The sequence below is a fragment of the Giraffa tippelskirchi genome, chromosome 3 (assembly GCF_054371585.1).
Source record: "Giraffa tippelskirchi isolate mGirTip1 chromosome 3, T2T-mGirTip1v1.2.pri, whole genome shotgun sequence".
In the NCBI taxonomy this organism is placed as follows: Eukaryota; Metazoa; Chordata; class Mammalia; order Artiodactyla; family Giraffidae; genus Giraffa; species Giraffa tippelskirchi.
Window position 1 is genome coordinate 131,245,081 of NC_137277.1, and position 26,098 is coordinate 131,271,178.

Below are 26,098 nucleotides of genomic sequence, written 5' to 3' on the forward strand. Positions count from 1 at the left end.
GCCATTGGTAATTTGATAGGAATTGTACTGAATCTATAGATTGCTTTGCATAGTATTGTCATTTTACAATATTAGGAATCACTTTTTAAAAACATTTTGGTACAAACAGTAGACATAATTATTCTTTTACACATAAATCAATGTAAGAGTTTTTTTAAGTGTGGTAAATAAATTTAGCCATGGAAAACCAACAGCGTAGGAATGAATTATACTGGATGCCAGGAGCATTTTTCAGCATGTCCTATTTTCCACTTACTATGTTCTTTGAGAAAATAAGGACAATAGCCATTGCCCCACTGTTTATGATTATGCTCTGGCATCCTGACCTTGTGTTCATTTTCGTAAACCACTGTTTTAGCACCCAAGTTGATTTTGAGTTTTGTTGTCATTTTTCAGTTGCTAAGTTGTCTCCAACTCTTTGTGACCCTATGAACTATAGCAAGCCAGGTTCCTCTATCCTCCACTATTTCCCAGGGTTTGCTCAATTCATGTCTATTGAATCAGTGATGCTATCTAACCATCTCATCCTCTGATGCCCCCTTCCCTTGATGTCTTCATCTTTCCCAGCATCAGGGTCTTTTCCAATGAGTTGGCTCTTCATATTAGGTGTGTCCAAAGCATTGGAGCTTCAACTTCAGCATCAGTCCTTCCAATGAATATTCAGGGTTTATTTCCTTTAAGATTGACTGGTTTGATCTTCTTGCTGTCCAAAAGACTCTAAAGAGTCTTCTCCAACACCACAGGTTGAAAGCATCAATTCTTTGGCGATCAGCCTTCTTTATGGTCCAACTCTCACATCCGTACATGACTGCTAAAAAAATCAGTTTAGATATAGTATTTAATGGATTATAAGTCATGATATTATTGGAAAGAATTAAAGTTAGGAGCCTTGAGTTGTTGCATTACATACTCATTTAATATCTGTTTTCAACTCTAGGTTGGAAGAATTTGAAAGAGTAAATACTCTTTCTAAGAAAGTAGTTGTTCCTCCAGAAAAGGCAATGACACGTGTACCTTTTCCCCAATTGGCAGCAAAGGCAAAGCCTCCGAAGATTAAGGTAAAGCGGGCATTATGGTAACCACAACAAAAAGAACAACAGAGAGGCCAGGTAGTGACTTTTCTCTCCTGATTTGGTCTCAGGAAATCGAATATCACAACTTGAGATTTCCAGTAGATTTATTGAATCCGTTTGCTGTGGCAACTGTTTTAAACCAAGAACCAGGAAAATTAAAGATTAAAGAATTGAGAGAAGGTAAGCAATGAATCCACCATAAACCAGCTCCAGGCCGAATCTAAAGGAATTATTGCTTCTCATATTTACTGCTTATGAGCAGCAGCAACAAAACTCAGTTAGAGCCCTGTTACATTTTGCCGTTAGAAATGTTTTTCTCCCTGCCAGTGATCCTGATTTGATTACTGGTGTAATCATTGTTTGCTCCTGCCCTCAGTTTTGGACCAAGGCACTGAGATTTCCAAAACAAGACAAATGAAAGAAGCGCTCTTTGAACAGAAAGTCAGACAGGACACTTGTGAAGAGATTGAAAATCACCTGAAGTGGTAAGTGTCCCACGATTATTTGCATCAAGTGATAGTGTTTTTGGTAATGGCTTTTTATCCATGAGACACAGAGAATGAATGAATGTAATAACTTTTTATGCCCTTTGAAACATTTGATTATTTTCTCCCCTTTAATGGACTTTGTTTCAGAGTGAAGTTTCTATAAGGAGTAAATCAATGTGACCACACCATGCTCTTTCCTAAGTGTGACCAGCACAGAACCAAAGTGCACCCCCCTCACGCCAGGACACCCCCTCCCTGGGGTGACTCAGGGACCCTGAATCTTGCCTGACTATCTCTCACCCTACCCAAGCCCCCTGTGCCCTGGGCTGTGAGCTCCAGGGGCCATCTGGGGAGCCTGGCAGTGTAGGTGGGGTGGGAGAGGCTCCTAGTGAAGGTTTTCAAATCCAGATGCAGGTTTTTACCAGACCACACAAGACATATCTACATGTACAGACTCAGCTGAAGTAACTATGGAAACTGTAAAGCTGAGTTCAAAAAGAGACTCCTGGAAAGTTTGGTTAGGTGGCCACCCTGTCACGGCCCTGCTTCCTCACTGCCCAGACAGAGAACTCACTGCACACTCTGGGGCTCAGGTGTTCGCACCCTGCCACCTCTCATGAGAAACAACCCCTTCTGTGAATTCACAGAATCTTGTGTGAGTCTGTACTCAGGGTCTGGCCTCAGTTGAATGGAGGGTATGCCAGGTTACCCAGGACCATTTGAGAAAAAACTCTTTCCCTATTGTAAAACAATAAAAGGACATGTTATCATTGTAAAAAACTTGAAAACGTTTTTTAAGTGTAGAAAAGGAAAGAGAATCAGTATAATGCAGTGACCACTGTTAACCCTGGTGTTTTTCCTTCCTCCTGTGTTGCTTTGTAACAGGCTTGAAATCATATCCTAAATTCAATTTTGATCATGTATTATTCACTTAATATTTTCTCCCAACTTTTTGTTGAAAGATTTTAAACCATCCAGTGAGACCCACACACACTGATGTATGGTCATCGGTTGTTAGCACTGTGCCTCACACACAAGTGCAAATGCACACTCACACACACTCCTTTCATCTCCCTGAGCCATTTGGAAGTGAGTGCAGGTACCGGTAACCATGAGGCCTCACCTCCAAAGGCTTTAGCTCCTAAGAACAAAGACATTCTCCAGCATCACCATAATTACTTGTAAGAAGTTTAACATTGATACAACATTAAATCATCAGCCTATATGCAAATTTACCCAGTTGTCCCCATAATGCTTCTATACCAGGGATGTTTTGGTTTTTGAAGAGGGGAACCCAAGGTCCAATCAAAGATCATATGGTTTGTATTTAGTTTTTGTATCTCTTTAATCTCCTTTAAAACAGTTCTCCATAACTTTTAAACAGTTCTCCAGAACTTTTACTATATACTTTTTTTTTGGCACTCAGCCTGTGAGATCTTATTTCCCTGACCAGGGATTGAACTTGGACCCTTGGCAGTGAAAGTGCCAGTACCTAACCACTGGACTGCCAGGGAATTCCCCTGCTATATACTTTGAACGTGTGTCAGACTCCATAATGGGTACATTACATACGAGAGGTTTTTTTTTTAATTAATTTTTTTTGGTGGGGGAGTCATTGCTACATGTGGGTTTTCTCTGGTTGTGAAGAGCAGAGACTACTCTCTAGTTGTGATGCACTGGCTTCTCATTGCTGTGGCTTCTCTTGTTGCGGAGCACAGGCTCTAGGTTCATGGGCTTCTGTAGTTGTTGTGCATGGGCTCAGTAGTTGCGGTTCATGGGCTCTAGAGTGCCAGCTCTGTAGTTGTGGTGCATGAGCTTTGTTGCTCCACAGCATGTGGAATCCTCCCAGACCAGGGATTGAACTCATGTCCCCTGTATTGGCAAGTGGACTGCTATCCAATGTAACACCAGGGAAGTCCCCCAGAGTTTTTTTTTAAAGTGGGATGAAATTCACATCACATGAAATGAACCATTTTCATCATTTTAATGTGTACAACCCCAGAAGTTAATATGTTCACAGTGTTGTACAACCATCAGTACTTAGTTCCAGAACTTTTGCATTCCTGCCGAAAAGAATCCTGTAAGCATGAAGCAGTCATGCTCCCATCCTCCTGTTTCTCCTGCCCCTGGCAACCACTCAACCACTGTTTGTCTCTGGTATTGCCCCTTCTGGACATTTCATATGAATGTAGTCATATAATATGTGACCTTTAGTAACTGGCTTCTTCACTGGGCTTCCCTGGTGGCTTAAACAGTAAAGAATCCACCTGTAATGCAGGAGACCCAGATTCGAGACCTGGGTCAGAAAGATTCCCTGGAGGAGAGAATGGCTACCCACTCCAGTATTCTTGCCTGGAGAATTCCATGAACAGAGGAGCCTGGCAGGCTACAGTCCAAAGGGTCACAAAGAGTTGGACATGACTGAGCCACTAACACTTTCACTTTCTTCACTAAACATGTTTTCAGAGTTCATCCATGTCACAGCATCTATCGGTACTTCATTCATTTTTATGGGGAATAAGGTTTTGTTTTATCAACATTCTACACTGTATTTATTCATCAGTTGGTGGAGGGAGGTTTCCAGTTTGGGGCTATTTGAAATAATGCTGCTGTGAACATTTATGTACAAGTTTTTGTGTGAACTTACCTTTCCAGTGCTCTTGGGTGTATACATAGAAGAGGAATTACTGGGTCTCAAGGTAATTCACATGTAACTTTTTGAGAACAGCCAAGCTGTGTTCGACATAACTATACCATTTTACATTCCAGTTTCTCCACACCCTTGGCAATTCCTGTAATTTTCCTTTGTTATGATTGCTATCATCATCTTTGTCAATTATCATAGCCATCCAAGTAGGTATGATGTAGTCCATCACTGTGGCTCTGATTTGCATTTTCCCAATGATGAATGAGACTGAGTGTCCAGGTCTCTTTATTCATAAATATTTTAGCACATGTCACTGGAAGACGAGCTTCCCTGTGGGGAGCATGTTGTTCACCCTGCTTGTGTAACTGGTGTCTGAAACTTCTCTCTTCTCTGATGTGCTCTCCTGCATCAGCTGTGCAGTTCAGTTGAGATGCTCCATCCTGAAATCGATTGTGGTATTCTGATGGGTTCTGGAAGTTGTTTTTTGTTTTTTTTCTCCCCAGGCAGGTGCACCTCGGTAAGGATCACATGTCCTTTAAATTTAAAAAAGACGTTTATGAGGAGCGGCAAAGAGTAAACAACAAATACAAGGTCAGAATTACTGCTAATCTGATATCATTTATTTCACTAAATATTTTGAATTCCTGCTGTATGCAAGATGTCACAGCCGGAGGGCAAAAAAGATCTTACAGTTAAGTTGGGAGGGGAGGCTGATAACATGCCCGCCGTTAGCAATGAATCGAGGCTGGCCATACCTGTCACTGGAAATGTCCGCTAAATAGTGTGTAGATTCAAGGGACAGCGAAAGAGGACTCATCTAACTAGAAAGCTTCCTAGGCGACAACGGTACAGTTTTGAAAAGTAGTAAATAAGAAACAGGCATCCAACTTAGAGGCAGGGAATGGCTCCAGTTCCGGCTGGAATGCTGGGTGTGATCTGCAGTGCATGGAGATAAGAGACACCCAGAGACAGCGGCCAGGAGCCACACCAGAGCCAGGTCCAAACTAAAGCTGGAGGCCCAGGCCCACAGCAGGAAGCTGAGCAAAAGCAAGAGGGATGGAGGATTCAGATCGAGTAGGCATGAGAGCCCAATGGCACAGACACTCAGGGGTGGCGACTTCTTGCTCAAGGGAGATGGTCAGTAATGTTCACTTCTGAGATGTTCATCAGAAATAAGTAGAGTCTGAATAAAGATACAAGAAGCCTCTCTCCTCTTTCTTCTAACAACACCTTTGCCAATCCCTTTTTAAAATTGCCTATTTTATTTGACTTGTGCTGGAGGAGATTTAGGTCTCTCCCTACAAAATCTGTGTTTTGAACCTGAGATCCACAGTCTCAAACTCCACATGTGTTTGAGCTCAGCTGTGTTCAGATAACAGCTGACAACCATAGATGTCTCTCATTTCTGTTTGTTTGTTTGTTTGTTTTACTGAAGTATAGTTGATTTTGTTGAGGTTCAGTCAGTCAGTTGGGTCTGACTCTTTGTGACCCCATGGACTGCAGCATGGCAGCAGGCTTCCCTATCCTTCACTAATTCCCAGAGTTTGCTCAAACTCATGTCCGTTGAATTGGTGATGCCATCCAACCATCTCATTCTCTGTCACCCCTTCTCCTCCTGCCTTCAGTCTTTCCCAGCATCAGGGTCTTTTCTAATGAGTCAGATCTTCACATCTGGTGGCCACAGTGTTGGAGCTTCAGCTTCAGCATTAGTCCTTCCAGTGGAATATGCATACTCCAGTAGAGTATGCAGGGTTGATTTCCTTTAAGATTCACTGGCTTGATCTCCTTGCTGTCCAAGGGACTCTCAAGAGTATTCTCCAACCCCACAGTTCAAAAACACTCATTCTTAAGCACTCAGCCTTTATGGGCCAACTGTCACATTTGTACATAACTACTGGAAAAACCATAGCTTTGAGTATACGAACCTTTGTTGGCCAAGTGATGGTTCTGCTTTTTAATATACTGTCTAGGTTTGTATAGCTTTCCTTCCAAGGAGCAAGCATCTTTTAATTTCACTGTCCACAGTGATTTTGGAACCCAAGAAAATAAAGTCTGTCACTGTTTCCATTTTTTCCTCATCTATTTGCCATGAAGTGATGGAACCAGATGCCATGATCTTTGTTTTCTGAATGTTGAGTTCTAAGCCAGCTTTCTCACTCTCCTCTTTCACCTTCATCAAGAGGCTCCTCTTTGCTTTCTTGCATTAAGGTAGTGTTATCTGCATATCTGAGGTTGTTGATATTTCTACCTGCAGTCTTAATTCCAGCTTGTGTTTCATCCAGCCTGGCATTTCGCATGATGTACTCTGCATATAAGTTAAATAAACAGGGTGACAATATACAGCCTTGACATACTGCCTTCCCAATTTTGAACCAGTCCCTTGTTTCATGTCTGATTCTAACTGTTGCTTCTTGACCTGCATAGAGGTTTCTCAGGAGGCAGCTAAGGTGTTCTGGTATTCCCATCGTTTTAAGAAGTTTTCACAATTTTGTGATCCACACAGTCAAAGGCTTTAGCATAGTCAGTGAAGCAGAAGTAGATGTTTTTCTGGAATTCTCTTGCTTTGTCTGTGATCCAGTGGATGGTGGCAATTTGATCTCTGGCTCCTCTGCCTTTTCTAAATCCAGTTTGTACATCTGGAAGTTCTCGGTTCACATATTGTTGAAGCCTCACTAGCATGTGAAATGAGTGCAATTGTACAGTAGTTTGAACATTCTTTGGCATTTCCCTTATTTGGGATTGGATTAAGAACCAACACTGAGTGGCCTCAGTCCTGTGGCCACTGCTGAGTTTTCCAAATTTGCTGGCATATTGAGTGCAGCACTTTAACAGCATCATCTTTTAGGATTTGAAATAGCTCAGCTGAAATTCCATCACCTTCACTAGCTTTGTCTGTAGTAATGCTTCCTAAGGCCCACTTGACTTCTTACTCCAGGTTTCAGGATATCTGCTTCTAGATGAGTGACCACACCATCATGGAACAGGGGAGATTACTCAGGGGCCAGAAGGACACAGGTAGTAGCGGGAGGGGAGCAATCTGGGGGACTCGTAATCCACGGAAGAGACAGACCCCCAACCTCCGCCACCCAGGAAAAGGGGAGAGATCACATGCCTGTGTTAAACCTGATACTTGGTTAATTAACTCTAAGGAGCTTAAAACTTTACTGGGACGTTAAATTTCTTTTAAATGAAATCTCTACACCCCCATGGTGACACAGTTTCCTAGAATCCTTTCTGTGAATTTTAAATGCTTCAAATAATTTCCAGAGACTATCGTAAAGATCCCCTGGAGGAGGAAAGGGCAACTCACTCCAGTATTCTTTCCTGGAAAATTCCGTGGAGAGAGGAGCCTGGCGGGCTACAGCCCATGGGGTCCCAAAGAGTCAGACACAACTTAGCGCACACACACGTGCGCGTGCGTGCACACACACACACACACACACACACACATACTCTAATTTTAATAAGAAGGTGCTGGGTTTGTGGTTCTAATAAAACTTTCCATATTTAAACAGTAGGTGTACTTGCAATGATCATTTTAACCACCACCCCCGGAGGGAACATCATGGATGGATTAGACCAATTGCTTAATGTGTTTCTACCCATTTTAAAGAGAAATAACAGTTGTAGTTGTGTGCATCTGTATTCAATTTTAATATTTTCAATGATTGAAAACCCCAGCTAGATAGAGGAGATCCTGTTTTGGATGAGGAATTCCAGCGACGCAAGACAGAAGTTCACCCCAAACGGATTTTACACGACCTAGAAGAAGTGAGTAACTTTTCTTTATTTGGAATCTAATTGTCAGCAGCTCTTTATATGCTTATTTTTTAAGCATATAAGCAGTTTTCTAGAAATCCTTTTACCAAGAGATTTTTAATAATTTTTAACTTGCTTACCTTTTCACAGAGTGTTTTTTTTTTTTAACAACATGTCCACAAGTCAGGCATCAATTTGAGATTAACGGCACCCTATACAGGCACCTCCTTCCCACACTCTGCTTTCTCCTCTTGGTCTCCTTTTTTCTTCCCCTTTGCTGTCCAAGGGCTTCTCTGGTGGCTCAGATGGTAAAGTGTCTGCCACCAATGCGGGAGGCCTGGGTTCGATCCCTGGGATGGGAAGATCCCCTAGAGAAGGAAATGGCAACCCACTCCAGTACTCTTGCCTGGAAAATCTCATGGATGGAGGAGCCTGGTAGGCTAAAGTCCATGAGATTGCAGAGTCAGACACGACTGAGCGACTTCACTTTGCTGTCCACGCCCCTGTCTGCATGCTGATCCTCAGGGTGGGTCCCTGGGTAGGTTCCTTGCCCCCTCCCTCCCCTTGTCAAACAAGACAGGAAGTCAGACGCCAGAGCGCTGGCTCCAGCTCCACCATGGATATGGGATCCAGGAGGAGCTCCTTCAGCCTCGGTGCTGCAGTGTCCTCAACTGCAAAGTGGGGACAGCATCCCCCTCCAGAATTTCTTCTATCATGTGATAGTTTTTGGTTAAAAACCTCAATTTTTATTTATTCTTTAAATTTTATTTTATTGAAGTATAATTGATTTACAAGGTTGTGTTAGTTTTTGCTGTTCAGCACAGTGATTCAGTTATGTTTTATATATATATATGTGTGTGTGTGTGTGCGTATATATATACACACATTCTTTTTCCATTATGTTTTATCAGAGGATATTGAATATAGTTCCCTGTGCTATACAGTGGGACCTGTTGTCTATCCCAATTTTTAGTTTTAACAATGGAAAGATTCTTCTCCATCTCCCACCTCCATCATTCTCACTTTTCTCTTCTGGATCTGTCAAATATAAACTGTTTTTACCTTTTTCCTTCTCCCCCACATTTCATCTGGCCCCAAAGTCTTGCCAGTCACTCTTCCACGAGGCCACCCCCAGGTCCACTGTCACACCCCATCACACCTCAGCCTCAGCTTATTCAGCAGATCCGCCTTCTCTTCCGTGGCCCACTGCCTGGGCCAATGCGGGGATGATCCATTTCCTATTTGTCTTCACATTGTTTCTCTGTTCAAGAGCCTGTAGCGCCAGAGGCTCTGGTGGCCTCTCGACACCCCAGGCACCCTTTCCTTCCCAGACAATTACTGGTCTTCATGCACATGTGCACATGGTGTGCAGGCTCTAGTGAGGGCCACACAGTCTGGCCCCCCCATTCCAAGGCATCCCATCCCCCATCACAAGGGATTGATTTCCATGTGACTTCATTCTTTCCCAGGCCCACATGTGTTTGTTCAATCTTGCCTATTTAGACTGTACATTTCTTTCTTTCTCTCTCTTTTTTGATTTTCTAAAAAGAAAACTCACCAAATGAGGAAAACAGAAACTTTTGTTAACTGATAAATTGCTTTTTTAAAAAAAAATTGCAGTAAAAGTCTTTCCAGTTGGTGAAAAGTTAGAAGTATTATATGTACAAGTAAGTATAAGCTCTTATATTCAGTACTGTGTTAGAGATTCTAGATAGTGTACAGCATGATAAGAAAAAGATATAATAAAAGTCATAAATATTGGAGAGAAAGATCTTTGATTTCATATGATATAATTGACTATGATTATAGACAATCTAAAAGAATCTATTGCCAGAATAATTCATCTTACTGAATTTGTGAGAGAGCTTGGCAATTGCATATAGAATCTTGTACAATATGTATGTATTTTCACATACAAGAAATAAAATGTTAACGTATAATTTAATAAACATGTAATTTATAATAGCAAGCAAGTACCTAGAAGCAAATCTAACGATTACAAAGCTTTACACTAGAACAGCAACAAAGATCTAAGTAAGTTGAAAGATTTTTACAGAAGTTTCATGGAAGAGGATAAACATTGCAAAGATGTCACCTCTTTCTAAATTGATCTATAGATTTAATGCAATCCTAGTTAATATCTCAATAGACTTTCTCATGGAATTTTATTAACTCTTTAAGTACATATATATGTATATATACACAACATGAACATGAATATTATTGTGTAGATATGTGTGTGTGTATATTTGTAAGCCACCAGCTTACCTTGTGGCTCAGTGGTAAAGAATCGCCTGCAATGCAGGAGACGCAGGAGATGTGGGTTTGATCCCCTGGTCGGTAAGATCCCCTAGAGAAGGAAATGTCAACCCACTCACGTATTCTTGCCTGGAAAATCCCATGGACAGAGGAGCCTGGTGGGCTACAGTCCATAAGGTTGCAAAGAGTTGGACACAACTGAGTGACTGAGCACTCACATACACATAGGAAAGAGAAAAGGCTTGAGAATTTTTTTAACTTAGAATGACTAAACTGGGGGAGAGGACTGCCTCTGAAGGAGACAAAGTCTTATGAAAAAGTCAGATCATTAAGGCAGTGTGATGCTGGCATACGGATGGACAAAAGATAAATGAAACCAAAGAGAAAGCCAGAAACAGATCTGCATTATATATATGTGACATTGAGTCACTAGAAAAATGAGAATAGACTACATTTCTCAAAACCCAAATCTTGTCTTTCTTTTGGTTCCTAACCCAAGAAGTATTCCCTATAATGCTGCATGCACCAAAGTGCTTAGTAAATGCTCATTAAATGGAAGAACAAATAACTTGATTTGAGATCAAACTCTGAAACATTTTTATTAAATGATTATGCTCAGAGTTAAAATTTAAATCTAAGATGGACTGATATTTTGTGTTCACAGAAAACCCAGGAATTTCATCCTAATTTTGATCCGCTCGTTAATAATACTTGGGTCAACAGATTCCGAGCACGGAGACGGTTTCAACAAGCAGCTCGTAAGGTAAGTCTCAGCACCACGTTGAAGTTTCCCTGTGTTTAACGATGGGAAATAGAGCAATGAGTTTTTTTATAAGAACTTTATTGAGATGCAATTCACATGCCATAAAATTCACTCTGGTAGAGTATACAATTCTCTAGTTTTTTGTATAGTGCAGAGTGGTACACAGACCTTCCCTACTGGTTCAGTGGTAAAGAATCTGCCTGCAACGCAGGAGCCGCAGGAGATGCAGGTTTGATCCCTGGGTCAGGCAGATCCCATGGAGAAGGAAATGGCAACTCACGACAGTATTCTTGCCTGGGAAATCCAATGGACAGAAGAGCCTGGTGGGCTATAGTCCATAGGATCATAAAGAGTCGAACACAGCTGAAGTGACGTAGCACACAGAGTGGTGCAGCCATCACCACTATCCAATTTTCAGTTCAGTTCAGTTCAGTTCACTCAGTCATGTCCGACTTTTTGCGACCCCATGGACTGCAGCACAGCAGGCCTCACTGTCCATCTCCAACTCCTGGAGTTTACTCAAACTCATGTCCATTGAGTTGGTGATGCCATCCAACCATCTCATCCTCTGCCATCCACTTCTCCTGCTTTCAATCTTTCCTAGCATCACGGTCTTTTCTGAGTCACTTCTTCACATCAGGTGGCCAAAGTATTGGAGTTTCAGCTTCAACATCAGTCCTTCCAATGAATAATCAGGACTGATTTCCTTTAGGATGAACTGGTTGGATCTCCTTGCTGTCCAAGGGACTCTCAAGAGTCTTCTCCAAAACCACAGTTTAAAAGCATCAGTTCTTTAGCCCTCAGCTTTCTTTATAGTCTAACTCTCACATCCATACATGACCACTGGAAAAACCATAGCTTTGACTAGACGGACCTTTGTTGGCAAAGTAATGTCTCTGCTTTTTAATATGCTGTCTAGGTTGGTCACAACTTTTCTTCCAAGGAGTAAGCGTCTTTTAATTTCATGGCTGCAATCACCATCTGCAGTGATTTTGGAGCCCAAAAAAATAAAGTCTGTCACTGTTTCCATTGTTTCCCCATCTATTTGCCATGAAGTGATGGGACCGGATGCCATGATCTTAGTTTTCTGAATGTTGAGTTTTAAGCCAACTTTTTCACTGTCCTCTTTCACTTTCATCAAGAGGCTCTTTAGTTCTTCTTCGCTTTCTGCCATAAGGGTGGTGTCATCTTCATATCTGAGATTATTGATGTTTCTTCCGGCAATCTTGATTCCAGCTTGTGAGTCATCCTGTCCAGCATTTCTCATGATGTACTCTGCTTATAAGTTAAATAACCTGGGTGACAATATACAGCCTTGATGTACTCCTTTCCCAATTTGAAACCAGTCTGTTGTTCCATGTCCAGTTCTAACTGCTGCTTCTTAACCTACATACAATTTCTCAGGAGGCAGGTCAGGTGGTCTGGTGTTCCCATCTCTTTAATAATTTTCCACAGTTTGTTGTGATCCACACAGTCAAAGGCTTTGGCTAGTCAGTAAAGCAGAAATAGATGTTTTTCTGGAACTCTCTTGCTTTTTTGATGATCCAACAGATGGCCATTTGGTCTCTGGTTCCTCTGCCTTTTCTAAATCCAGCTTGAACATCTGGAAGCTCATGGTTCTTATACTGTTGAAGCCTGTCTTGGAGAATTTTGAGCATAACTTTGCTAATGTGTGAGATGAGTGAAATTGTGCAATAGTTTGAGCATTCTTTGACATGGCCTTTCTTTGGGATTGGAATGAAAACGGACCTTTTCCAGTCCTGTGGCCACTGCTGAGTTTTCCAAATTTGCTGGCGGATTGAGTGCAGCACTTTCATAGTATCATCTTTTAGGATTTGAAATAGCTGAACTAGAATTCCATCGCTTCCACTAACTTTGTTCCTAGTGATGGTTCCTCAGGCCCACTTGAATTCACATTCCAGGATGTCTGGCTCTAGGTAAGTGATCACACCATCTTGATTATCTGGGTCATGAAGATCTTTTTTGTATAATTCTTCTGTGTATTCTTTCCACCTCTTCTTATTATCTTCTGCTTCTGTTAGGTCCATACCATTTCTTTCCTTTATTGAGCCCATCTTTGTATGAAAAGTTCCCTTGGTATCTCTAATTTTCTTGAGATCTCTAGTCTTTTCCTTCCTATTATTTTCCTCTATTTCTTTGCATTGATCACTGAGGAAGGCTTTCTTATCTCTCCTTGCTATTCTTTGGAACTCTGCATTCAAATGTGTATATCTTTCCTTTTCTCCTTTGCCTTTCTCTTCTTTTCCTTTCATAGCTATTTGTAAGGCCTCCTCAGACAACCATTTTGCCTCTTTGCTTTTCTTTTTCTTGGGGATGGTCTTGATCACTACTTCCTATACAATGTCACGAACCTCTGTCCATAGTTCTTCAGGCACTCTGTCTATCAGATCAAATCCCTTGAATCTATTTCTCACTTCCACTGTATAACCGTAAGGGATTTGATTTAGGTCCGATTTTAGGACATTTTTATCACTGCCTAAAGAAATCCTGTTCCCCTCAGTAGTCACTCTAGCCCTCTAGTCACTGTCCACTTTCTGTCTATTTGGATTTTCATATTCTGGACATTTCATATATGTAAAACCATATAGTACACGGCCTTTTGTAACTAGGTAACTAGCTTCTCTCACTTAACATCTTTTCAAGGTTCATCCATGGTGCAGCAGGTTTCAGTACCTCATTCCTTTTTCAGGATGAATTGTGTTCAGTCATATGGAAATACCACACTCTGTTTTTCTAGTTATTGGTTGAAACATTTCAGCTGTACATGTTTTTGGCTATTGTGATGGGACTAAGGATGTCACAAACATTTATGTACAAGGTTGTGGACATATCTTCAGTTCCTGGGATGTGTCCATCTAGGAGTTGAATAACTGGGCCATATGGACACTCTAAAACCATAGGATGCTGGTTAGTTATTCCTAGAGAGCACCATGGGGTGTTCTGGTGGGATATGGGCTCTGACATCCAGGCTGCAGCTCTGCTTTCAAGGTCTGTCCTCTCACCACCTGGCTTCCTCACCCTTGCACTGGTCTCCACCCAGCACATTTCCTGTGATCAGGAACAAATGAAGATCTGTTAGCCTCTAAGGTCAATAAAGGGTGTGAGTGACCCCTGATCTGGCTACCTACTCTCCTCCCCAGCTGCCCCATCTCTGTGTGGTCCTAGACCTCATCTGCTTCCTAAACATCAGCTCGTTACCTGCTCCTGCTCACTGTTCACTCAGAATGCCAGTCCATCTCACCTCCCTCTGTTCACAGCTGGCCTTCAGGCAGTTCAGCCTACCCCTCTTCCAACAAACTGTCCTGTAAGTCTCAGCACTTAGCCATCTTGGGGGGCACTCTTGCATCTTATGCTGCCTGTCGACCTCTGGGGTGTGGCTGCCTGGGGAGCAGAATCCCCCTCCAGGAGGGAAGCAGTGGTTAAGATTTAGGCTCTGGCCTGGGCTGCTTGCCCTCCATTGCTGGTGCTACTTCTTTTTCTGCATGCATGCCTAGTTGCTTCAGTCTTTTCCGATTCTTTTCAACCCTATGGACTGGAGCCCGCCAAGCTCCTCTGTCCATGGGATTCTCCAGGCAAGAATACTAGAGTGGGTTGCCATGCCTTCGAGATCTTCCTGACCCAGGGATCGAACCCACCTCTCTTACAGCTCCTACATCGACAGGTGGTTTCTTTACCACTAGCGCCACCTTTACTCCAGTATAGTTTTTTTAATTTTTAATTTTGCAAACTTTACTTATTTATTTATTTATTTATTATTAATTTTTGAAATTTATTTTTGGCTGGGCTGGGTCTTTGTTGCTTTGTGAGAGTTTTCTCTAGTTGTGGTGAGCAGGGTCTACTCTTTTTTGGAGTATACAAGCTTGTCATTGTGCTGGTTTATTTTGTTGTAGAGCATAGGCTCTAGGCCTGGGATTCAGTAGTTGCAGTGTATGGGCTCTTGGGTGTTCAGGCTTCAGTAGTTGCAGCACAGGAGCTCAGTAGTTGTGGCTTGTGGGCTCTATAGCATGGGCTCAGTAGTTGTGGTACACGGGCTTAGTTGCTCGGTGGCATGTGGAATCCTTCTGAACCAGGGATTGAACCCATGTCTCCTGCACTGACAGGTAGATTCTTATCTACTGCGCCACTGGGGAGTCCAAGTACAATTGATATACAGTGTCATGTTGATTTCTGCTGTATAGCAAAGTGATTCAGTTACACATACGTATGTATTCTTGCTCATATTCTTTTCCATATGGTTTTTCACAGACTATTAAATATAGTTCCCTGTACTATACAGTAGGGCCTTGTTGTTTATCCATTCTGTATATAGTAGTTTGCATCTGCTAATCCCAAACTCCCAATCACCCCTCCCCCAGCCCCCTCCCCCTTGGCAACTACCAGTCTGTTCTGAGTCTGTTTCTGTTTCATAGATAAGTTCATTTGTGTCATATTTCAGATTCTACATATTAGTGGTATCATATGATATTTGTCTTTCTGTGTCTGACTTACTTCACTTAGTATGATGATCTCTAAGTCCATCTGTGTTGCTGCAAATGACATTATTTTACTCTTTTTTTATGGCTGAGTAGTATTCCATTGTATATATGTACCACATCTTCTTTACCCATTAATCTTTCTAAGGACTTTTAGGTTGCTTCTGTTCAGCTCTTGTAAATAGTGCTGCTATGAATATAGGGATGCATGCGTCTTTTCAAATTAGAGTTTTCTCCAGATATCTGCCCAGGAGTGGGATTGCTGGATCATATGGTACTCTATTTATAGTTTTTTGAGGATTTCAATGCTGTTCTCCACAGTGGCTGCACCAGTTTCCATTCCCATCTTGGTGCTACTTCTCATGAGCTTTCCAGTCTTGGAAAAATTCCACGACTTCTGTCCTTTGTCTCCTCATCTGTCACTGAAGACACCAGTGAGAGCTGTCTCAGGGCTGTCAGGAAAGTTAAGTGAGTCAACACGTAGAAGAGACTCCTCTGGTTTACATTATGGGTATCTTTCAGGCAGCGCGTGCAACTTGGGCTGAAACTAGTCCCAGAGAATAGAGCAGAACTCACTGCATCAGTGACCTGCTCCCCGGCCTCTCAGGCCCTATAACTGGTGTCCCTGCTAGGGCTTTGTCTAAGTGACTCTGTGCCCATGGAGGACAGAGGTGGCCACAAGACACTACCTGCTAGTGGGACTCCCACCACCACCCCCGGCCACTTGCTCTGGACCAGCCCTCCTGGCTCAGCAGTTGTGTGTCTGGCTTTGAGCGGCATTTCTGTCTTTTCTGCACACTTCCCAGCAGTTACTGTCACTTAAATATGCAAACCTGTCCCCAGCCTCATGGCTCTGCCATCTCCTCGACTCAGCCACACCCCATCATCTCTTGCCTGGACCACCTCAGTCCAGGCCTTCCTAAGCCTGGACAAGATTGGACCTCTCCCCAGGGAAACCCTCCAAAAGCCCCCATTGCAATTGGAATAAAATGCATAACTTTTATCACAATGACAAGGCCACACTGGGTTTCTCTCTGTCTTTTAAATTTGTCTCCTTTGTTTCTGAGTCAGAATCTTTGCACCTGCTACTTCCTCGGCTTAGAGCTTTCTTTACAGGGCCACTGTTTCCTCTTCGTTCAAGTCTCAGATCAAACTTAACCTCGGAGAGGCCATCCTTACATCCCTCACAAGAGGCCAGACACCCCACCCCAGGCCCCTCAGTCATGTCCTCATGTGTTCACTCTTTTCTGTTTTATTTATGGTATTTATCTTGTCTATTGTCATCCTGTTACACAGACACACACACAGAACATCAGTTCTGTGTAGGCAGGGCATCCATTTCTCCACACTATGTCTGCAGTTCCTTGAGCAGGACTGTCCGCAGAGTAGCTGTGTCATAATATTCCATAAATGACAGAGTCTGTCCCCAAATGGGGAGGAGCATGATCTGTGACATAAGCAGGCCCCCGACTCGATGTGCAGGGAGCACAGCTCCAGCAGCATCTGCTCTGGACGCAAAGCCTGGGAGCGTACGGCCAGCATTGCCCCAATCCACTGCCAGGATTCTACAGAATCCTCCATTCAGTTTGCCCTTCAATTCTGATAATAACACAGCAGCAGTGTCACTACTCAGATTCACCCTGGAACTTGTCACTCCACTCTGGAAATTTGAGAAAACTGGGGCTCGTAAACTGGGTGGGTCAAGGCCCGGTAACAGCCTGGTCTCTCTTTGTATCCAGGCAGGTCTGCACTGCCCGGACCTTGGCACCTGCAGCCTTGTCTAAGGCAGCATGTACCCTCTTGGGAATTCCCAGGTGGTCTCAGCCCCTGGTTGCAGTTGTGGAAAGTGAGCTGAATTGAATGCCAAAATGACCACTGATTAATAATGTGAAATCATTCTTTCTAATTCCAGGTCATGATTCATCACCGCTTGCTTACTATGCTGAATGCCATCCATAACATGCAGAAAGACATCATGAAAAGTTTCATTCAGGAAAGACAGTCCATAGCACAAGGTAGAGCAGCTGCCAACAGCCATGTTCCATAAGCATATGCCCTAAGCAAGGGGCTTCTCTGTAACGAAGTTAGCTTTCATAAATCACATATACTGGACTTTTTAAATTATTGAAGTATAGTTGATTTACAATGCTGTGTTAATTCTGCTGTACATCAAAGTGATTCTGTTATACATAAATATACATTTTTTAGAAAATTGTTTTCCATTGTGGTTTATCACAGGATAGTGAATATAGTTCCCTGTGCTATATAATAGGACCTTGTTGTTTATCCATTCTACACACAATAGTTTGCATGTGCTAACTGCAAACCCCCATTCTATCTCTCCCCACACCTGCAAGTTCCCCTGCACCTTGACGACCACAAGTCTTTTCTCTTTCTGTTTTGTAGATAAGTTCATGTGTCATATTTTAGATTCAACATATAAGTGTATATATGGTATTTGTCTTTCTCTTTCTGACTTACTTAGTGATAATCTCCAAGTCCATCCATGTTGCTGCAAATGGCATTATTTCATTCTTTTTTGTGGCTGAGTAATATTCCATTATATATATATATGCCATGTTTTCTTTATCCATTCATGTGTCAATGGCATTTAGGTTGCATCCATGTCTTAACTGTTGTAAATGGTACTGCTATGAACATAGCACATTTTATTACATTTTAATTATTCTTTTTTCCTCCTATATTATTTTATCTCTGATACAGACATTTCTAATAAACTCTTTAAAAAACATCATAAAATTTACCTGTGAGTTAAATGTGGACACCTATAAAATGACTTTATACGTTTCTTTGATTTAATCTTTTTCTTTGCTGACAAGGACAAAGAATATTCATCAGAGATACTTTAATTAAGAATTACAGTTTTAGGAGAACTTCTGATTCAAGATGGCAGAGTAGAATGATGTGCACTCATCTCCTTCTGCGAGAACACCAAAATCACAACTAGCTGTTGAACAACCATTGAGAGGAGAACACTGGAACCCACCAAAAAAAGATAACCTGTGTCCAAACACAAAGAAGAAGCTGCAGCAAGATGGTAGGAGGGACACAATCATAATAAAATTCCATACCTGCTGGGTGGGCAACCCACAGACTGGAGAAAAATAATACCAAAGAGGCTCTCTCTTATAAAGGTTCTGAACCTCATGTCAGGCTTCCAGCCTGGGGATCCTACAAAGGGACTGGGAATCCCCAGGGAATCTGACCTTGAAGGCCAGCAGGATTTGATTATAGGACTTCCACAGGACTTCGGGAAACAGACTCCAGTCTTGGAGGGCACACACAAAATTTTGCGCACACCAAGACCCAGAGAAGAGGAGCAGTGACCCCACGGGAGACTGAACCAAAACTGCTTGTTAGTGTTGGGGGGCCTCCTGTGGAGGTGTGGGTAGGCAGGGGCTCACCACAGGGATGGGGGCACTGGCAGCAGCAGTCTGGGAAAGTCCCCCTTGGCATAAACCCTCTTGGAGTTCACTATTAACCCTACCAGGTAGCTCAGCTGGTAAAGAATCCTCCTGCAATGCAGGAGACCTGGGTTCAATCCCTGGGTTGGGAAGATCATCTGGAGAATGAAATGGCTACCCACTCTAGTATTCTGGCCTGAAGAATTCCATGGACTGTATAGTCCATGGGGTCACAAAGAGTCGGACAGACTGAGCGACTTTCACTTTCACTTTCAGAAAAAGAGCCTCTAGACCCCAGGGCTGGGTTGCCTCAGGCCAAACAACTAACATGGTGGGATTGTTAGTTGGATTAAAGTTTTAAAGTTTTACTGAGCAAGGGCCTGCCCACCAGAGCAAGACCTGGCTTTTCCCACCCTCTCCTTCCCATCAAGAAGCTTACAGAAGCCTCTTAGCCTCCTTCATCAAAGGACAGACAGAAGAATCAAGAAGAACCACAATCCCATAGCAGCTACAACAAAAATCACATTACAGAGAGTTAATCAGGATGAACAAGCAGAGAGTTATGTCCCAGATGAAGGGACAAAATAGAATCCCAGAAAAACAACTAAATGGAGATAGCAACCTTTCAGAAAAAGAATTCAGAATAATGGTAGTAAAAATGATCCAGGATTTTGGAAACAGAATGGAGAAGATGCAAGAAATGTTTACCAAAGACCTACAAGAACTAAAAAACAAATAAACAAGAGATGAATACTAGAAGGAATCAATGGCAGAATAACTGAGACAGAAGAACAGATAAGTGACCTGGAGGACAGAATAGTGGAAATCACTGATACAGAGCAGAATACAGAAAAAAGAATGAAAAGAAATGAAGACAGTCTAAGAGACCTCTGGGAAAACATTAAATGCACCAACATTTACATAATAGGGGTCCCAGAAGGAGAAGAGAGAAAGAAAGGACCCAAGAAAATATTTGAAGAGGTAACAGCTGAAAAGTTCCCTAACATAGGAAAGGAAATAGTCAACCAAGTCCAGGAAGCACAGAGTTCCAGGCAGGATGAACACAAGGAGGAAAAAGATACATAGTAATCAAACTGACAGGAATTAAAGACAAAGACAAAAGAGTAAAAGCAACAAGGGAAAAAGGACAAATATACATACAAGGGAACCCCCATCAGGTTATCAGCTGATTTCTCAGCAGCCACTCTATGAGCCAGAAGGGAATGGCATGATATACTTAAAGTGATAAAAGGGAAGAATCTACAACCAAGAATACTCTACCCAGCAAGACTTTCCTTCAGACTTGATGGACAAGTCAAAAACTTTCCAGACAAGCAAACGTTAAGAGAATTCAGCGCCACCAAACCAGCTTTACAACAACAGCTAAAGGAACTTCTCTAGGCATGAAACACAAGAGAAGGAAAAGACCTACAGAAAATAAACCCAAAACAATTAAGAAAATGGTAATAGGATCATTATCTATTGAGAAATATCAGTAACCTCAGATATGCAGATGACACCACTCTTATGGCAGAAAGCGAAGAGGAATTAAAGGGCCTCTTGATGAAGGTAAAAAACTGGCTTAAAACTCAACATTCAAAAAACGAAGATCATGGCATCCAGTCCCATCACTTCATGGCAAATAGATGGGGAAGCAACTAGAAACAGTGATAGATTTTATTTTCTTGGGCTCCAAAATCACTGCAAGTGGTGACTGCAGCCATGAAATTAAAAGACGCTTTCTCCTTGGAAGAAAAGCAATGACCAACCTAGACAGCATATTAAAAAACAGAGACATTACTTTGCCAGCAAAGGTCCATCTAGTCAAAGCTATGGTTTTTTCCATTAGTCATGTACAGATGTGAGAGTTGGACCATAAAGAAGGCTGAGCACCAAAGAACTGATGCCTTCAAACAGTGGTGCTGGAGAAGACTCTGCAGAGTCCCTTGGACAACAAGGAGACCAAACCAGTCAATCCTGAAGGAAATCAACCCTGAATATTCATTAGAAGGACTGATGCTGAAGCTGAAGCTCCAGTACTTTGGCCACATGATGTGAAGAGCTAACTCATTGGAAAAGACCCTGATGCTGGGAAAGATTGAAAGCAGGAGGATACAGGAATGACAGAGGATGAGATGGTTGGATGGCATCTCCAAGTTTGGCATGTCCAAACTCAGTGGACATGAGTTTGAGCAAACTGTGGGAGATGGTGAAGGACAGGGAGCCTGGCATGCTACAGTCCATGTGGTTGCAAGAAGTTGAACACAACTGAGAGACTGAACAACAACAACAATAGGATCATATGTATCCATAATACCTTCAGTGTAAATAGATTAAATTCACCAACCAAAAGACATAGACTGGCTGAGCATATGAAAACATGTGCATGTATGCACTTCTATTTACCACATCACCCTGCTTGACCCCCCATACTGTATGTAATTATTTTATATTGTTAGGTTAATCATGTTCCCATTATGGCTTGCAATTGTAATTATCTTTTATTTTTGGTCTGGCTATTGATTGTGAAAACTGATAAACATCTGTTACCATTATGATTATGTAACTATTACTCACTTAATGCCATTGTATTATGATTAGTCAACAAAAAACTAGAGTTGTATATCACCATTTAAGAGAAAAACAAGTAATCACTTTTTTAAATTGTCTTGGAATTTTTTGAAAAATACAAATGGCTAGGTATTGCTTTTGTTCTCCAAAGCTCCAGATACGTTTCTAATGAACAGCCGTGTTTAAAAACAACTGGCCTATATGATGATCTTTTATCTAGTTTGTTTCACTTTTTCTGTTTCATATTCAGCACTCCCATTTCGTTTAGTTTATGTGTTCCAATTTCTCCATCACTTCTTTTTTTTTTCAATGTTCTTTCTCAGCCTTTATCAAGAATAGTAGAAAAGCTTTTATATACATATATATAATAGTATGTATAATATATATTTTAGAAATCTTACTTTTGCCTAACTTAAAAATTTATGACATTTTGATTCCAGTTGTTTGACTTAGTGTGAATAGAATGCTAGATTTCTAATTTTTAAAAAATAGATATGCAACAAGCAACAAAGGTTTACTATATAACACAGGGAACTAGTCAATATCTTGTAATAACCTATAATGGAAAATAATCTCAAAGATAATATATGTGCATATGTATAACTGAATCACCTTGCTGTTCACCTGAAATGTAAGTCAATTATACTTCAATAAATTATAGATATTAAGAAAAAGTTCTATGTAAAATAGCCTCAGAATGCGAAATAACCCATTAAATAAATACAAACAATAGTATTAAAGAAAACAATTATGGTGTTTTGGAAGTAAAAATAATTTTTTTTTTTAAATTGGAGGAGTTGAGGTAAAGAACAAATGAGAAACTAAGAACAAGACTACACACATACATATGTACGCACGTACATGTTGTTTTTTAAACGGCCTGTGGTCAGGCCCCAGTAACTGGTATGTAGCAAATACACAGCTAAAAAGATGGTGGTTTCACAAAAGTGCCTTGAGATTCTCCAGAAGTGCTGTTCTGTTTTTCACCCGCAGACAAGAGCTCCAAATACCATCTTGGGCGAGTCAGTAAGGACGCCAGCCGATTCTCCGTGTCTCCCCAGGAAGTACTGCCCTTTGCCTTTCCATCCTACAGCCCTCCCCAGGACTCCAACGAACTGGTGGGTGCATGGAGGTTGCAGGTGGGGCTGGGCACGGTCAGGGGGCGACAGCTGGTGCTGAGGGGAGCCCCACCTGGTCTCTGTCCCTCTGCCTCCTCCCAGGAGGCTCCTGAGGGAGACCTGTGCCCAGGTGATTGTGATGAATGGGAAACCAGGAAGCACCTGCTGCCACCTACCTGGCCCCTGAGACACCTGTGCAGAGCTTGCTGGCCCCGATCTGCCCACCCTGGAGACCAGTGAGCCCCCCGGACTGCCGGGAAATGGGGTCTGAGGACTGAATAGCAAACAGAGGACCAGGAGGACCCAGACTGGCCCTGGGAGGCAGGCCCAGCTCAGCCAAGCCCCCTGCTGTGTGGAAACTGCTGAGGTTGGGGGTGGGTGGCCCCAGCATCTAACAGTCTAACCTCAGACTCACAAGTCCATCCCTCCTTCCCTCTTGGTAGCAAAAAAGTTTGACAGTTTATCAAATAATGCATTGTAATTCAGGTGGTGGCCGCACCACGAGGCAGGTGGGACTTTCTCAAGTTCTATCAATTTAATTAATCTTCAAATTTAATAGGTAGGTTTATTCTCTTGCAGCTGAGAAGGAAACTGAGACACAAGGGCACAGAGCCTGTAATAAAATGCTGCCTGAGTTCCCCAAGTTCACAGATTTAGCAATAAAATGTGTGTTTAAATCAATGTTGAAAGGGCACAAGCAAAACAATTTTTTAGTTTCAAAGAATGAAGTTGCCATGCACATCCTGTAAAGTGGGTTAAGCATTGCAGGTCAACCTAGTCAAGAGGTACGGGACTGACTTTAGAAATTCCATGTGTTTTCTGGATTAGATAATTCAATGACTTAAAAGTTCAGAATGTTTGGTTCCCACACACATGCATGCTAAGTCACTTCAGTTGTGTCTGACTCTTTGTGACCCCATGGACTGCAGCCCACCAGGCTTCTCAGTCCATGGGATTCTCCAGGCAAGAATACTGGAGTGGGTTGCCATTCCCTTCTCCAGGGGATCTTCCTGACCCAGGGATCGAACCCTCGTCTCCTATGTGTCCTGCATTGGCAGATGGGTTCTTTATCACTAGTACCACCTGGGAAGCCCTAATTAGTTTCTAGAAAATGATAAATCTGTGATTTTCAAGCAATAAGAATTATCTGACAGTCAATAATTAATGGGTGGAGAGGGTGTTAAGGATGAAAAGAGATTATCACTGTGCTGTGGAGCCTATTTTTTTTTTAATAATTCAAAGCTTTTTATTTCATTTGGTACTTGAGTTAGTTCTACAGCAACTTCTCTGCTGCTCAGCGTTGATGAAAAACAGAATGCTTGGCATCCCTGTTCATAAAGATTTTTGTAATTCATTCCATACATACGGTATTTCATCTATTCTAAGAACAGTTTTTTAAATACAGCATCTCTGAAATTGGGAAATGCCTTATAATTATTGGTGTCGTATTTACACTGCATCATACCAGTTTAATGACAGAGTCTTAGATTAGGTGAGATGTAGTATTTATTGAGTGCCTGTCACAGGCTGGACACTGCTCTGACTTCTATGGGTGACGCTGCACATCCTCCTGCAGAACATGTATTAGGTGGTGCTTTGGGGATTAGTATCCTTGGAAGGGAAGGGAATGGAATGGGCAGAAGAGAAATAAGGCTGCAGTCCTTTGATGAAGTCCTTGCTGACGTCACAAGGGGCTCTGGGCCTGGGACATGGCGAGGACCACCTTTGTACCTTTGCTTCAGCCTGTCTTTGGAGGCAGCTGCCCCAGTGAGCACATGGCCTCGAGTGAGATCACGCCCTTCAGCCACAGCTGCCCCTGAGGGCTGACCCCTGAGGGTTGTTTCTGTCAGTAGGACTCAGGACTCACTCCTTCAGGCCTGAAGGGGATTCTGGGCAACAAGTGCAGCCTCCACAACAGGGGAAAATAAAAGACACAACCTGAGAGACAAGGGTGTGGGGGTGGGCAGTGGCCACACTGCCTCCATTCCCTGCATGTCAAGTATCAACCGTAGTCAGGTATCAGCCTTGGTTGCAGGAAGAGTTATTTAGAGGGAAGAGCTGTTCACTTAGTGTTCAAAATGTAGAGAAACAGAAGTATAGCTGCCTTTGCTCAACATTGATCTTGTGTCACCTTTTCGAATTTTCACATTTCAGGCTCCTGGTGGCCTTGGACCTGTCCCAATTAAATCTTCAGAAATTCAAGTCAAGCAGCCCCATTCCTTCTTCAGTCTGCAGGTCAGACTTGTCAAATGGTTTTGTTAATTGGGTTTCTTATGTCCTAAACAAAATGTTCTTGACTCTGAATTGCTCTAATTTGTTAGTTTTGTTCTATTACAGATTATAACGAATAACATACAGTGTTTATTTCCCTGCTATTATCTTATGTGATGTGTGAGGTGTAACAGATTCTCTTTTCCTGATGTGGTTTGTGGAAACCAGGATCTTTATTCTGTGGATATACCATATAGTATGCAAACCTGAACTCAGTGAAGCTCTGAGCCATGCCATGCTGGGCCACCCAAGACGGATGGCTCATAGTGGAGAGTTCTGACAAAATGTGGTCCACTGGAGGAAGAAACAGCAAACCACACCGGCATTCTTGGTGCAAGAACCCCATAAACAGTATGAAAAGGCAAAATGATATGACACCGGAAGATCAGCTCCCCAGGTTGGAAGATGTCCAATATGCTACTGGGGAAGAGTGGAGGGCAGTCACTAGTGGCTACAGAAAGGATGAAGTGACTGGGCCAGTGCAGAAACAGTGCTCAGTTATGGATGTGTCTGGTGGTGAAAGTAAAGTCCAAAGCTGTAAAGAACAATATTGCCTAGGAACCTGGAATGTTAGGTCCATGAATCAAGGTAAATTGGACATGGTCAAGCAGGAGGTGGCAAGAGTGAACATTGACATCTTAGGAATCAGTGAACTAAAATGGACGGGAATGGGTGAATTTAATTCAGATGACAATTATATCTACTACTGTGGGCAAAAATCCCTTAGAAGAAATGGAGTAACCCTCAGAGTCAACAAAAGAGTCCAAAATGTGGTACTTGGGTGCAATCTCAAAAATGACAGGATGATCTCAGTTCATTTCCAAGGCAAACCATTCAGTATCACAGTAATCCAAGTCTGTGCCCCAACCACTGATGCCGAAGAAGCTGAAATTGAATGGTTCTATGAAGACCTACAAGACTTTCTAGAACTAACACCAAAAACAGACGTCCCTTTCATCCTAGAGGGTAGGAATGCCAAAGCAGGAAATCAAGAGATACCTGGAGTAACAGGCAAGTTTGGCCTTGGAGTACAAAATGAAGCAGGGCAAAGGCTAACAGAGTTTTGTCAAGAGAACACATTGGTCATTGCAAGCACCCTTTTCCAATAGCACAAGAGATGACTCTACACATGGACATCACCAGATGGTCAATACTGAATTCAGAATGATTATATTCTTTTCAGTGGAAGATGGAGCAGCTTTATATAATCAGCAGAAAAAAAGACCAGGAG

The 26,098-nt window shown here is 42.2% G+C and overlaps 1 protein-coding gene across 17 annotated transcripts in view; it reads left to right on the plus strand.

Annotated features, from left to right (window-relative positions):
- The window catches only part of CFAP221 (cilia and flagella associated protein 221), a 119,213-nt gene that overhangs the window by 56,998 nt on the left and 36,117 nt on the right, over positions 1-26,098 (plus strand). For all 17 annotated transcript variants that reach the window (XR_014078555.1, XM_081575939.1, XM_081575938.1 and 14 more), the window contains 9 exons: positions 938-1,058; positions 1,142-1,253; positions 1,450-1,558; positions 4,712-4,799; positions 7,890-7,979; positions 10,891-10,989; positions 17,395-17,497; positions 22,472-22,596; positions 24,751-24,831. Coding sequence is in view for 16 of the 17 variants with exons in the window: in XM_081575939.1 (XP_081432065.1) it covers positions 938-1,058; positions 1,142-1,253; positions 1,450-1,558; positions 4,712-4,799; positions 7,890-7,979; positions 10,891-10,989; positions 17,395-17,497; positions 22,472-22,596; positions 24,751-24,831 (928 nt within the window). In the remaining variant the exon portion in view is untranslated. The remainder of the gene's footprint in view (positions 1-937; positions 1,059-1,141; positions 1,254-1,449; positions 1,559-4,711; positions 4,800-7,889; positions 7,980-10,890; positions 10,990-17,394; positions 17,498-22,471; positions 22,597-24,750; positions 24,832-26,098) is intronic.